At 33.7% G+C, this 13,504-nt stretch overlaps 1 protein-coding gene and 2 long non-coding RNA genes across 3 annotated transcripts; 2 read left to right on the top strand and 1 right to left on the bottom strand.

Annotated features, from left to right (window-relative positions):
- The first annotated feature begins 248 nt into the window (after nucleotides 1–248).
- spag (spaghetti) lies at nucleotides 249–9,449 on the top strand. Its single transcript, XM_069038178.1, has 6 exons — nucleotides 249–509; nucleotides 697–927; nucleotides 976–1,103; nucleotides 1,155–1,368; nucleotides 1,420–2,149; nucleotides 9,305–9,449. Exons 1-6 carry the CDS (start codon nucleotides 375–377, stop codon nucleotides 9,391–9,393), a joined length of 1,527 nt encoding a protein of 508 aa, XP_068894279.1. The 5' UTR covers nucleotides 249–374; the 3' UTR covers nucleotides 9,394–9,449.
- Nucleotides 9,450–10,761: 1,312 nt separating this feature from the next.
- Nucleotides 10,762–11,161, top strand: LOC138123459 (uncharacterized). Its single transcript, XR_011156804.1, has 2 exons — nucleotides 10,762–10,863; nucleotides 10,998–11,161. It is a non-coding gene; the product is annotated as an uncharacterized lncRNA (long non-coding RNA).
- Nucleotides 11,162–12,084: 923 nt separating this feature from the next.
- On the bottom strand, nucleotides 12,085–12,779 carry LOC138123455 (uncharacterized). The gene is made up of 2 exons (XR_011156799.1): nucleotides 12,464–12,779; nucleotides 12,085–12,402 (listed from the first exon to the last, which is right to left on the bottom strand). It is a non-coding gene; the product is annotated as an uncharacterized lncRNA (long non-coding RNA).
- Nucleotides 12,780–13,504: the final 725 nt, after the last annotated feature.

A 13,504-nucleotide genomic window follows, 5' to 3' on the forward strand; every position in this document is an offset into this window, starting at 1 on the left:
AGGACGCCCTGTGGCTGTCTAGCCAGAAAAAACGCGAAAATTCCAGAAGTAGTTAAAGTGAACAATGACCAAATATAATTTGCAGACTTTAAATTTTGATATTTGTCATGTTTTCGTTTACTTGCTTGTTCGGCAGCTGATCCTGCAATTATGGAAGTTTTTCTTATGTAACAATCACAAAATTTATGATCATGGATATAGACAACCAGTAAAACACTTCAGCGCCATCTTATAATAAGTATCGCAGTTGGCTGACAATAAGCTGTTTGTCTGTCCTTGGTTGTGTGTGACGTTTGTAGTTTGTTATCTTTGGTTTGACATTTGTGCAAAGTGTTTCTTTCAATACTTGAGATTTGTTTTTGATGTGAATCACGATGAATCCAATTTTACTGCAAAAACAGCTGCGAGAAAATGCCAGTGATCTTAATGATTTTTATAAAGATCTAAAAATGTGGGGTGAAGATATGAAAAAGAAGGAAGAATCCCGTCAGCAACCCACCGACAGCAATGTAGGTTTAAAATTTGGATCAAACTGTTGTATTATAATTTGAAAGATTTGCGTATTACTTGTTGCATTTGTTAAAAATTCTGATTGTATTATTATCGCACAATTTTATTTTATTCATTTTTGTAATTTAAAACACCTAGATAGAAACATAATATTGTGTTCTAACCATAAATATTTGAAATTTTTAGCTACTTGATAAAAAAACAGAAGTTGCAGTAAACAAAAAAAGAAAATCAGATAGAAAACCACTACTAATAGAGAAGTCTAGATGTAAAAGTGGACTTACAGATTATACAGCTTGGGAAAAATTTGATGCTGAAGCAGAGTGTGAAAAAGTTGATGATGAAAATGCTGATTCTGATTTAACTGATGAATATGATGAAACTCTGAAAGATGAAGCATATGTAGAAAAAGAAAAAGTAAAATTAAAGCTAGGTAATCATAAATTTTCATTAAAGCATTTTTAGGGTAATAAATTTGTCAAATCTAAAATGTGGGATGATGCAATTGATTGCTATACAAAAGCAATTGATGTATATTCATATGATCCAATTTTTTATGCTAATAGAGCATTATGTTTTCTAAAAAAGGAAAAGTAAGTGTCATAATTTAAGATCTAGAAATGTAAACTTAATGTGTTTTTTAGTTACATCAAAGCTGAATCAGACTGTACGATGTCTATAACATTAGATAAAACATATGTAAAAGCTTACCAGAGAAGAGCAGCTGCAAGAGAAGCACTTAACAAATGGGAAGATGCAGATTCAGATCTTGTGAGAGTATTAGAATTAGAACCAAAAAATAAGGAATCAAAAGTTAATTTAGAAAATTTAAGGAAAAAATTTGTTACAGCACAAAGGGTGATACTAATCAATGTAAATTTGCAATGTTTATTTTTCTTTTATTTTTAGGTAGAGGATAATTCACAACAACGCCCTGTATCTAAATTTACAGCATCGAGGCACAGAAAAAAAGGAACAGCGCCTACATTGTATAACAATAATGAAAGTGCCAGTACTGTATTTAGTAATGGCAAACAAGCAAAAGAATGCATTACAGAAGCAACAAATAATTATTTGCACAGTGAAACAGATAATATAATTTTAGTGAAAGCAGTTAGCAAGCCAGTACATCTACAATCAAAAAAACCATTAATGCAGATTAAGATACAAGAACTTGAGGAATGTGCAAGAAACTTGTCAAGTAATGAAGAGGCAGCATTTTCTCATAAAACAAATATGTTCAAAACAACTTTAAAAACAGATGACTTGACAGTTGTTGAAAAGTACCCAGGGCCCTGTGAAATGATAAAAGAAAATAAAAACAACATGAATAATGTTAAAATGAATGAAGGACTAATTGAGTTAAAGACCCCGAAAAATTCAGTACAGTTTTATTCACAGTGGCAACATTTAAAAATGATCAATGACAAGTATATTTTTTTGAAGTCAATTAAACCAGAAACCTTGCCTCAAATATTCAAAGAATCTTTGGAAAGTGGCATCTTCAGTGAAATTTTAGAAGTACTGGCAAAATGCTTTACTAGTAAAAATGATAATGTTTTTAATTTTTTAATGTTCTTCACTAATATAAGAAGATTCAGTACTCTTACAATGTTTATGTCAGACAATGATAAAAATCGTAAGTATTCACTGTTTGCATGTATTTATGAAAACAGCGGAAAATGAAAATAAAACCGTTCAGAATTTATTTTATACAGGCTCTTTGGTCATAACTAGGTTTAGGCGGAAAATAGTTGGCGCTCCCCACCAGTCCGCTCCAGCGCCGCACCGCTATGTTTTTCGCTGCGAGCGTGAACCGTGGATCGTTTTACAGGGTCATTATAAATGATTGTCCCATCTCAGTTGGCGTTGAAAACTCACTCAAATTTTGAATCTGCCGCCAGCCTCGCAACGTTAGACATACTATACAGTGAGTTTTTTTAAGACTGGCCATAGGGTTTTACATGCTAATTTTGCAACCCCCTGTTAACTTTTGTTCTGATGAAAATATTCAAACCATTTTTGGAACACAGTTGGAAAATTTTTCAAACTATCGGATAGATTACAATTCAATATCCCAAACTGTCGAAAAAGTTGTGGAAAAAATATTTTTTAGCGCGCCGAAAGCGTCCAAAAGTGGAGATCGTCAGGTGCAGCTTGAGCCGACAATGGCGCTACTCTGGTGGCCGCTCGACATACTATTATTTCGGCGCCCTAAAAATATTTTTTCACAACTTTTTCGACAGTTTGGGATATTGAATTGTAATCTATCCGATAGTTTAAAAAATCTTCCAACTTTATTCCAAAAATGGTTTGAATATTTTCATCGGAACAAAAGTTAACAGGGAGTTGAAAAATTAGCACGTAAAACCCTATGGCCAGTCTTAAAAAAAACTCACTGTATAGTAGACAGATTGGGTGCGTTCTTTGATGTCACCAAAACCGTTCTTAACCGTTTTGGTGGAAACACCAAGGAACGTTCTTAAAGTACTGATGGAATTCATATGTTGCCACCAACTTCGGAGGAAATTCGCGGGAAGTTGATAACTAAAATTTTGGTGTCATAATATTATATTCATATTGTTAGAAAATGATCGTAACGCGCTGTATAGTTTGTTACCAGATTACAGTTGGTATAAGTTAAGTTATTAGTATTATGGAAGTAGTCTGGCCGGTTTGAGACGGTGAATGTTATGTTTAAGTTAAATGTACTTTAATCCAATATATTTCCGTTTGCAATAACGCGGTGGACCACTGATTCAGTCCTCCAATCCCTATCACATATCAATGTGAAAACAACAACACTCTTGTTGCAATCGCGGCGCAAGTGATTACGAGATTAACAGAAATCAATTTTTCTGCAACGTGCCCTGCCATTTGTTTATTATTAGTTTGGAAGGTTTTCAACTTTTGATGTTATTATGCGGCGTGCCGTTTTTTTTAGCGTCGTTATTCTGAATAACAGCTGAGTGGTGACTGGTGAACAACCAACTTCGTTTTTTTTTAATATCCACGTTTTGTTGCCACCAAGTCATGAAGTTCCATCAGTTCCCCATCATTGCTGGGTGGTTTCCACCATAAAATTATGCTTAATAAAAGAACGCACCCATTTCCACTACCGCCGGTACTCCGGTAGCGCCACCTATCGGCGATTCTAGTCTCACTCATGTTATGAGACTTACGGCACATTCAACTACGTCACCAACACCTACTGCTATGGGACAATGATTTATAATGACAGTATATTATACGAGCGCGCTGCACTGGATTGTGATGGTAGGAGGTAATCTTGTCGCTTTCACTATTTTCCGCCAAGGTCTAGTCATTAGGTACTTTTATTTAGAAAGTTTTAGAAAGATGAATTAAACAAAATTGTTCTGCCAAAAACTTTTGTAATATGAACAATAAGTTGGAAAAACTTATTATAATGTGTGAACCATGATTTATACTCGATTCATTTAACCAATCACGTGCACTATAATCGTGTCAAAAATAAATTACTCCCTAGAATTCGAACTTTTAGGGAAATTACGTTGTGTGTAACTAGAATTTTCAAAAGTAATTTTGGATGCGTAAGGTTGGTTACTATGAATTGAGAGATTAAGTTCAATTAAATATGCCACCAGAAACCAAAATTGATTGTAAAACGAAAAAACATCTATCACTTAGCGAGAAATAGTGCCATATGCAACTGTAACGACGAATTCGCTGCGTTACGGTTACGATATCATTTGTTTGTCAACAGAAACCACATAGCCTCCAACCTAACCAAATTTATGGCAAGCTAGTAACGAATATATATCCCTAAATCCTAGGGAATAATTTATTTTTGACACGATTATTATAGTTTGTCTCAATACTAAATTTCCACCACATGTTGAATTATGTTGGCAAAATAAAAATATTTCTAAACGGGATTTTTATAACGAAAGTTGGCAATATAATTATTTTATAAACATGATTCGAAAACATTAAAATTAGTTCATATGTTTATTTTGCTTTTAAAATTTGATTTTCTACCTACTTACTTGCTGCATTTTAACAGCTATTTCTGCACCAAGGGCGTTACAACGATTATTACGCCGGGAGAACGATGAATCCAGCTCGAGGGCTTTAGCCCGACAGATGGATATCGTTCGATGGGCGTAATCATTCGGTGACGCCATGGTACATACAAGATTTTATTTTTCACTACGTGTTCTTTAAAAAAAAGACAAAGAATTGGCATCTTTGTGTACGCTTTACCTACATAAATACAACGTTTGGTAGCCTATGAAACAAAAACAAATAGTTTATTTATAATGGTCAAATTTTCTTTTGTGTTGCAATTATGAATTGATGAGGGCGTTATGAATTCATTACGCCCGGTTATTCTTATTATGCCCCGGTTGTTATGGACATGTTTACGTATTTTGTATCCTAGGAGTTATCATTCAATTATAGTAAAGTGAAAAATAAAAATGGTTTTTTGACACTGTCAGAATTTGAGAATTTTCTCCTGTGTGAACAGATTTTGATAAATGTCACATCTTGTCAAAACGAAACGTCAAGTTAATTTTAAAGATTTTAAGCGATTTTGAGCCTTTAAGTGTCTCGGCGAACAATAAAACGTTGTATTCGACTCGTCCTTGTGTAAATCGAACTTTTTTTGCACTCGTGGACCTTTAAAACGCTCGTTTCACTCGCGTTTAACTGGCCCACTCATGCAAAAAAAAAACAATTTACACACGAACTCATTAAATAAATAACTATTTCGTTATTTTACTTTATTCTAAAATTTTGACTTGTAAAAACGGAAGTTGACAGATAACCTTATAAATACAATCTGACGCATTTTTCACCAAACAGTGTTGTCGGTTGTATTTCCAACGTAGAATGCAGTGTTGGTGGAAATTTAGAATTGAGACAGACTTTACGTATAGTCTATTTTTTAATCAAAGAACCACGACCTGTTGATTTAGGTTTGTAAATATAAATTTTACTAAATTTAGGGAATTTAATGATATCTATTGACTATACCAGCCAACGTCTGTCATTTTTAATGTCCTTGAAAGTACGCAAACTCGCAGCTAAAATTTGAACGTGTTATTAAAAATGCCTCGCAAAGTAAGACATTTATTAAACTCTCAAATTAGTTGTTATTAACTTTATTAACATGCTGCGCTACTAATATCTCTAATAACCTCAATTTTTATATGATGAGATTTTTCACCCTATGTCAAAAGTGTACAATGTTGTCAGCTCTATTTTGGGTGTAAATTGCGGTGTTGTGGTTTTTTGATTAAAAAATAAACTATAGTGTGGCGTCATCAGCTCCGCCTGTCATTGCGAGCCGTCAAAGAAATAAACTTTAGTGGCGTAATGTAAAATGTCTTTAAAAAAAATATAAGTTTTATTAAGTACACTTCTGTTCAGTGAAAAAGCATACACTTACATTTTGCTTGTGTAAATCAGATTTACCATTACCTGATGTCACTGTCAATGTCAGTGGCAGGTAATTGAAATAATTCGATTTCAGTGTATGTAGGTCACGGCCTCCTAGATTCATAAGAGACTCGTCTCTTATCCGGCCTGTCGCATTCGATAAATGTCTGTTTTTGAAAATTCCCCGTATAGTATGTCCATCTAGCGACTTTAATGTGATCCATATATTAGTATATGCAACTAAAAATACGTATGAATAATGACATTTTATATAATAAATTGTCAAATTGAAAAACTAAGTGCAGTTGAAACTTTAAAAAATGCCACAAACAAAGAAAAAATGTTGTATTAGTTCACGACATAAAGTTAACACCTCTTATCATAATCTACCCAATGATATCACTTTAAATGCGGCATGGAAGACACTCGAAGACAGGACTGAGAGATCAACAGGACTGAGAGATCATATCATGAGTGCCGCAGAATATGCAAGTAGTAAAATTTTACCAAGATTCCAAAATTTAAGGACCAATGTAAATATTTCAGTCACCTTGCAAGATAGTTCTCTGGAAAAACTAGAAAAATTGTCTTCTTTTAGTTATCTGCCAAGTACTAATTTTCAAATTGAGACGGCGGCAACAGGTTTTTTATGTGGCTACTTAATTATGAAAATAACGAAGGCAATCCATGGATGTGATTATTGCTTGTCACATTTACAAGATTCAAATTCGAAAAAGAAAATCCCGTTACTGGAATTAATTTATTACTAAGATAGAGGAAGGCTAAGTTACCCCAATGATCAATTTGTGGGTCTAGTATAGTTTGGGAATGAGAAATTGGAATTTTAGCTTCTTCACTTGCATCTTGCAATGGGTTTTAGGTAGGTTAAACATTATAGATAATAATGAAGATTTACGACTATGAGCAGTTCATTCCAGGAGGGACAAACAATCTGCATTTTACTGATATTCGGCATCCCTTTTTAGTAACTAGCAATATTATAATCTTTACAATCTACCCTAAACCCATTGCAAGTGAAGAAACTTAAATTTCAATTTCTCGTTCGCAAACTATACAATTTACAATAATTTCAATAATAGTAGAAATTCTACCAAGCATTCCAAAGAAAAATATAAATTTTGTTTTGAAGAATATCTTGGCCTCATATCTTTCGGGAAATCCACTAATTCATTGTCCTGTTCATGGTAAAATGTGAGTGAGACACTTATTTAAAAATTAGAACTTCCTGTCATTGTAAATTTTTGTAACTTGCACTCACAGACAAATAACAAAAAATAATAAAAAAGAAATTTGTTGAAATTAAATTTACCGTTCATAAAAAATATTTTTGATTTGAGATTTTGAAAAAGTGGCAGATGTATGGGTGCGTTAAAACTGTTGAAAAATGTTGAAAACACCTCTATAAAACAATAATTTCCTGCAAGGCAGGCAACCGCTACAACACATAAGCCCCGTATTGTGGCGCACCCTATAAAACAAAAATAATGCTTAGAACTACGAATGCGGCAGGCCGGATAAGAGACGAGTCTCTTATGAATCTAGGAGGCCGTGATGTAGGTACTGTCGCGAGCAATAAATTTTGGTCGTCAATGTCATTTCAAAATTTGGTTAGATTGTCAAAAATTTTAAAAATTTCCATGCCTGATTATGCCCACGTCAACAAAGTGTCAAAAAATTGAGAAAAAAATGACAATGTCATACAACATGATGATAGGTTATGATATTTACGACTTTTTTACAATGGAGCATTATTGATTGCGTCAAAGAATGACCTTCACGACCAAAATTTATTGCTCGCGACTGTACTTCATGTCCCCTCTGAACTCTGATGTTACTTTTATCAACATTATAGATACATATTATTCTTTATTTTCAAGGTTTATTGTTGGTTTTTTTTTTTTAAGTCTGGTAGAATCAAAATTTGTTTGTAACTTTGTAACTTAATAGGTATGGGTAAACATGGAAACAAACATCAAGTAAATTTACACAACCAAAAAATCGCAAAAATCTCTCTCAAGACTTGTATGCTTTTTCCGTGAACAGAACTGTATGTGTAATAAAAAAATTAACAATAAATGAATTAAATTAAAATCTGGAACCAACAAAAATTAAATATTCTGAAAAATTCCCATTTTCTTCGTAACATGTCTGACGATTTTTTTTTTTTTCAAATTCTCTTACATCCTGCAGTTTTTGATGATAAAATTGATTGCTGCATCCAACAATTTTTTGTTCTAAGGCGATACGTAATTTTTTTCCAATATAATTTACTTCCAAATTTATTCAAATAGTATCCACTTAGGGCCCGATTTCAAGTCATGGTGGCAAATAGGTGGTGCAGCGCAAATGTGTAGCTATCTTTGTCCTACACATTAATTACCAATATGCGTCATCTTTCTCTCTTGCGCCGTTACCACTACAACAAATGCGACCGTCGCAAGTCAACTTGAAATTGGCCTCTTAGATCGTAAATTTTGGTAACACAAACACACAACTCTTCTGTTATATATTTTAGTTTAAATTTTGACTTGTCATGCTCCTTATAAATATCCGTAATTTTTGCAAATATGTAAGCATTTTTGGCATTCACCACAACCATTTTTAAATTTAGAAATTAAGAAATCCCCTACATATGACACTGGCTGCAAGTCAAATTTAACCTTGAAAGTGATATTGTTTTCCACTACAGAAACATTGCAAGATAATAATTCGTTTTCATTTTCTTGTAGGTACTTTAGATTTCACTTTTAATTTACCGACAGATAAAAAATGGTTCAATTTGTCCAAATGATGAGTTTTCACAATTTTCTCCGTTGTATGCAAATATTTGTACTCTTTTTGTTACCGGGGGCACACACTATTGTTTGGTTTCTTTCTGTCTTGAAACTAAAAGTATAACTTTATTAAGAAGTCAGTTTCACCACGTAAATTTTTACCTTTCTAAATTACGTAGCAGATTCACAAATTGCCCAAAAAGTTGAAAATTTTTATTTTTCCCTTTCTTTATTGTTTTCTTATTGACAACTTCTCAATACTGAAAACGTTGGATATTATAACTACGTAATAATTTATAAATGCCGCTAATTCCTACCTTTTTATTCCTAGAAAGTCTTATATCTTTAATATATTTTAATTTTTTTGAAAAAAGTGTCACATTTGACAAATATTTTTTCACTGTTTTAAATTCAACGGTAATACTCGAAATTTTACGAATAAATACGACGAAGTATTTTGGCCAAATGCGTGCGGAGCATCACTGTCGAAGCTATTCCAACATTATTATATGGGGTTGAAGTGTCGTACTTTAGTTTAATTGTCTGTGCATTATTTGTATACAATATGTTTGTAGATCTATGGAAATTATTTGACTACGTCAGGGAACGTCACGAACGGCCAAAGGAAGAGATTGATTTGCTATTCAAAAAATATGAATTATAATTTATAACACTACCACAGTGTTCTAAATATTTTGTCAATAAAATTTTTAAAACGTATTGCCATATTTATTGACGTAACATTTAAAACTCCCAAATAATACACTTCCTAAATGTTTACTATATTACATACCGAGGCGGAAAGTACTCCATTCCCGTCGAGAGAACAATAGTTTAGAGTTTACCGAAAGGCTTGCCTCGAGGTGAACTATACTGCGCCAAAAAATTGTCGCAACACAAGACGTATTTTTGCATTACTTAAAAATGGCAGAAGTAATTGAAGCAAAACTGATATGCATATTATAACTTAATATTATGTTAATATGTATTATGTTAGGACGTTAATCTTTGTGTAGATATCTTCACTCATCAATCATCATTAATCAAACAATATTTTCGAAATTCGATGTGTTATGACAATTTTTTGGCGCAGTGTAGTTCTCAAGGCACAGGAACGGTACCTTTGCCTAGGTTTGTATAGGTATTATTTTATTCACAATCAATTATTTAATAAAACAAGCAACATTATAATAACAAAAAATAAATAAAAGCCAACCTCCCTAATAGGCGCGCACGATTGAGATTGTATTAAATTTGAGTTCATAAAACTCACCAAATTGACATTGCTCAGATTTTTTAACAAACAAAATGTGCGATAGTGAAAATGGTGAAATAGAGTGTCCCCCATTCAATCTCTTACCTGAGAAAAGCAAACTACGATAAGAAAAAATATACAGAGATTTTTCGCGACTGGTGCGATAGTAGCGCCCTCACAGATCAGTAATGGGTTTCATTACTGACCGATAGTCAGCGATTACGTCTCATTACTAACTCCTTTTTTTCACTATTACTGACCAGTGGAAGTGTACGCGTGTAGTCGGTCACTTTACAACCTTTACGTAGGGGTTCGAAAAGCTGTACCTACGTTACTAACCGATTGTGAATAAACATATTTTTTTCACTACTAGTCTCAGAAGGCGTCATTATTGACTCTCGAACCGACCCCAGAAGTAGAATTTCTCTCCCTAGGTTAATAATAATTTTCATTATTAACCAAGGTCAATAATGAACAGCCGTCAAAAAGATTTTCGTTGATTTCATTGGTTAACGTAGACGATTTTCATAGCAACCGCTAAAATTATACACATGAATTTAGCTGTTAAATTCAATTTATTAAAGAATACACAACCACATTATAGTTATACACCAGAAAGTTGTTTGGAAAATGACAGTTACAAGTTATATTTTGATAGAACAATTTTAACTGACATTCATATTAAGCATAACAGACCAGATATTATAATTTTAAATAAACAACAAAAGCAAGCATATGTATCTGTTAGATATAGCTGTTCCAAATTCACATAATACCGAGTGACTATAAATGATTGAAGGAAAATAGTGGATTGGCAACACTGATGCAGTTGGTAGTGCAAGTCTTCTCGTGCATCATCTGTCAATCATTCCTATTTAGGTTAGGTTAAGTCACGAAGTACCGAGTGACTATAAATGATTGAAGGAAAATAGTGGACTGGCAACACTGATGCAGTTGGTAGTGCAAGTCTTCTCGTAGTTCTCGTGCATCATCTGTCAATCGTTTCTATTTAGGTTAGGTTAAGTCACGAAGTACATTGTCGATTTAGATTTTTTTGACGTTTGTTTCAGTTTTAAAAATTACGTGTGTCATGCCAACGATGTTGCCAACTAAAGATTTCAAATGTGTTACCAACATAACAAAATAATTTTCAATCATTTATAGTCACTCGGTATAACACAGACATATAACAAAAAAATTAATAAATATTTAGAGCTCTCCGTTGCTATGAGAAATCTTTGGTGTTTAGAAAAAATTTCGATTTTACCACTTGTAATTTCAGCAACGGGAATAGTACCGCAATCTCTTTTTAAAAATTCAAAAATTCTGGATTTTGATAACACATTGGTAGTTGAAATTCAAAAAGGTATATTATTATACTCATGTCACATCGTGAGGAAGTTCCTTAACATTGACACAGAACATAATACACAACAAAGTCAAAATGCGGAGGCGAGACGCCGGTAATTATGTTGATAAGCACTGCACTATTACTTGATAGTAATATCCGTAATAGTGTATGTACTCCGGCAAAATTGCCGTGCCGCCGGGTGGAGGTGGGATACGAAAAACAAGTAGGTAGTAGATTGTTAAATAAATTTTCCTCACTAGTGAGTTTACTTTCTTCATTTTCCTCACTAGTGATGCAAACGTCTATTTTCCTCACTAAATTGAGTGATGAAAGTATCATTTTCATAATCGATGTTGGAAAAAATAATGTGATTAATAATTATTATCAGAATAGGGTTTTAACGTGTCTAGTAGTGAAAAAAATAGTATATAAACCACGGTGAAGAAGTCCCTTATAGCCTTTGCGTCTTAGGACCCTCGGCACGCCTCGGTTCTAATCTTGGCGCTTTGGCTATAATCATGAACTTCTTCACCTTGGTGTATAATATACTATTTAACTTTAATGACGATTCATATCAAGCATTTACCATAATTCGAATCACTTGTATTCATAAGTTTGAATGAGTTTCCAGAATACTTTTAAATCTTTAAGGCAATTACGAAATCGCACCTAACGCCCCATCTTAAAACCAAAATTCCAGTTCAACCAATGTCCGATTAGAAATTATGAGAAATGAAAATAATGGAAAAATTCAGCACACGAAGAGAATGTATAATACCAGAAGTACCTATTGAAGTTTTTACACATCGCGAAACCGAGAGGTTGAATTGATTCAGATTGCAAATTCAGCCATTCTAACATAGTTTGCGTAAACGACTTCTCCTCAATAAAGTCTTCTACAGCTTCTTGAAATGTATCTTCATTTCCCTTTAAGCGATAGATAACACCATCTGTCTCAAGCTGTTCCAATTTTTTGGAGTTAATTCCGACGATGTCATGATTTCAGTTAGGATTAAATTTGTAATAAAATTTCTCCGGTAACAAGTCAAACAACATGGTGTGTACACCTAAAATTAAAATAACTTGAATTTTGCACTACTTACCATTATTGTCTACGTACCTACGTACAGTTGCTGCCAAGATATACTGATAAATGATAATGTATTCAGTCCCCATAACGAGGAGGCTGGCAACGTCTAAGTAGTTTATTAGGGATAAGTTTGCTTGAACAAGATATTTTGCCTGTAAAGAGTGTAAAGACTGCTTGAAGAACGCCAGGTAGTGCTGACCGTCTAAAGCGGTTGCTTTGTAATGGTTTTAAATCAAATCCGCTAACAGTGACAATCGTTATTGAAGTTAAGTACGGGACTGAATACATTATCATTATCAGTATATCTTGGGAGCCACTATAAATGAAATTTAACACGATATAGTTAGAAAAGAATTATCATTACCTTCCGTGTCCGAGGCGCTCTCAATAATCGCGTAAAACTTCTTTTTGCACGACGATCTGATTAATGCTGTTTTGGAATTGGGGTCGCCCGGGAGAGGAACGGTTCTGTCAGACTCCGAACGAATGAACGATAGTATTTTACACACTGTTGGCTTTTGTAAATAGTTAATTTTAGTTCTTTTCATTTTTGTTTGGTTTTGTTCGGTTTAGTTTTAGCGCCTAGTTTAATTTAGTTTTAAAAATACAATTCGAAAATAGTTGCACCCTCTGTCACTGGTTATTGCGCGTTAACCGATTCACAATTTCGTGCAAAATCGGGGTTGACGAAACCTCCCCTACCGGTGATGGACATTTTTGGGAAGAAAGAGACTTCGAATTTGACCGTCCTTGTGAACACACCTAGTTTTCGTACTCATCGTCTCGTGTCGTGAAACCCACTTAATTGAAGTGGCACCGAAGTCCAAAATTATCGTTGAATTCCACCCATGCCAATCGGTCCATGGTCTCTTCGCGGTCCGCAAAAAAAGGTAAGTCAATTTTGATTTAACGAATTGTGGATCACGGAGAAAATCGAACAAAGCTCTTCGTTTAGGTAGGCTTAAGTCAACTAAAACTGACTTAAGTGCCCTGGAGACAAACACACACTGTATTGGCGTTTCTGGCCAAAGTAATCTTGCTTCTTGAATTGCAACAGCTACAGGATTCCGCCATCCTAA

The sequence above is a fragment of the Tenebrio molitor genome, chromosome 2 (assembly GCF_963966145.1).
Source record: "Tenebrio molitor chromosome 2, icTenMoli1.1, whole genome shotgun sequence".
Classification (NCBI taxonomy): Eukaryota; Metazoa; Arthropoda; class Insecta; order Coleoptera; family Tenebrionidae; genus Tenebrio; species Tenebrio molitor.

What these genes read in the sequence shown, in the direction of transcription:
- spag (XM_069038178.1), top strand. Translation starts at nt 375, where the DNA reads ATGAATCCAATTTTACTGCAAAAACAGCTGCGAGAAAATGCCAGTGAT. An exon ending in CATATGTAGAAAAAGAAAAA is followed by an intron (nt 928 to 975) that starts GTAAAATTAAAG and finishes AAGCATTTTTAG; the next exon opens with GGTAATAAATTTGTCAAATC. An exon ending in AATTTGTTACAGCACAAAGG is followed by an intron (nt 1,369 to 1,419) that starts GTGATACTAATC and finishes TTTTATTTTTAG; the next exon opens with GTAGAGGATAATTCACAACA.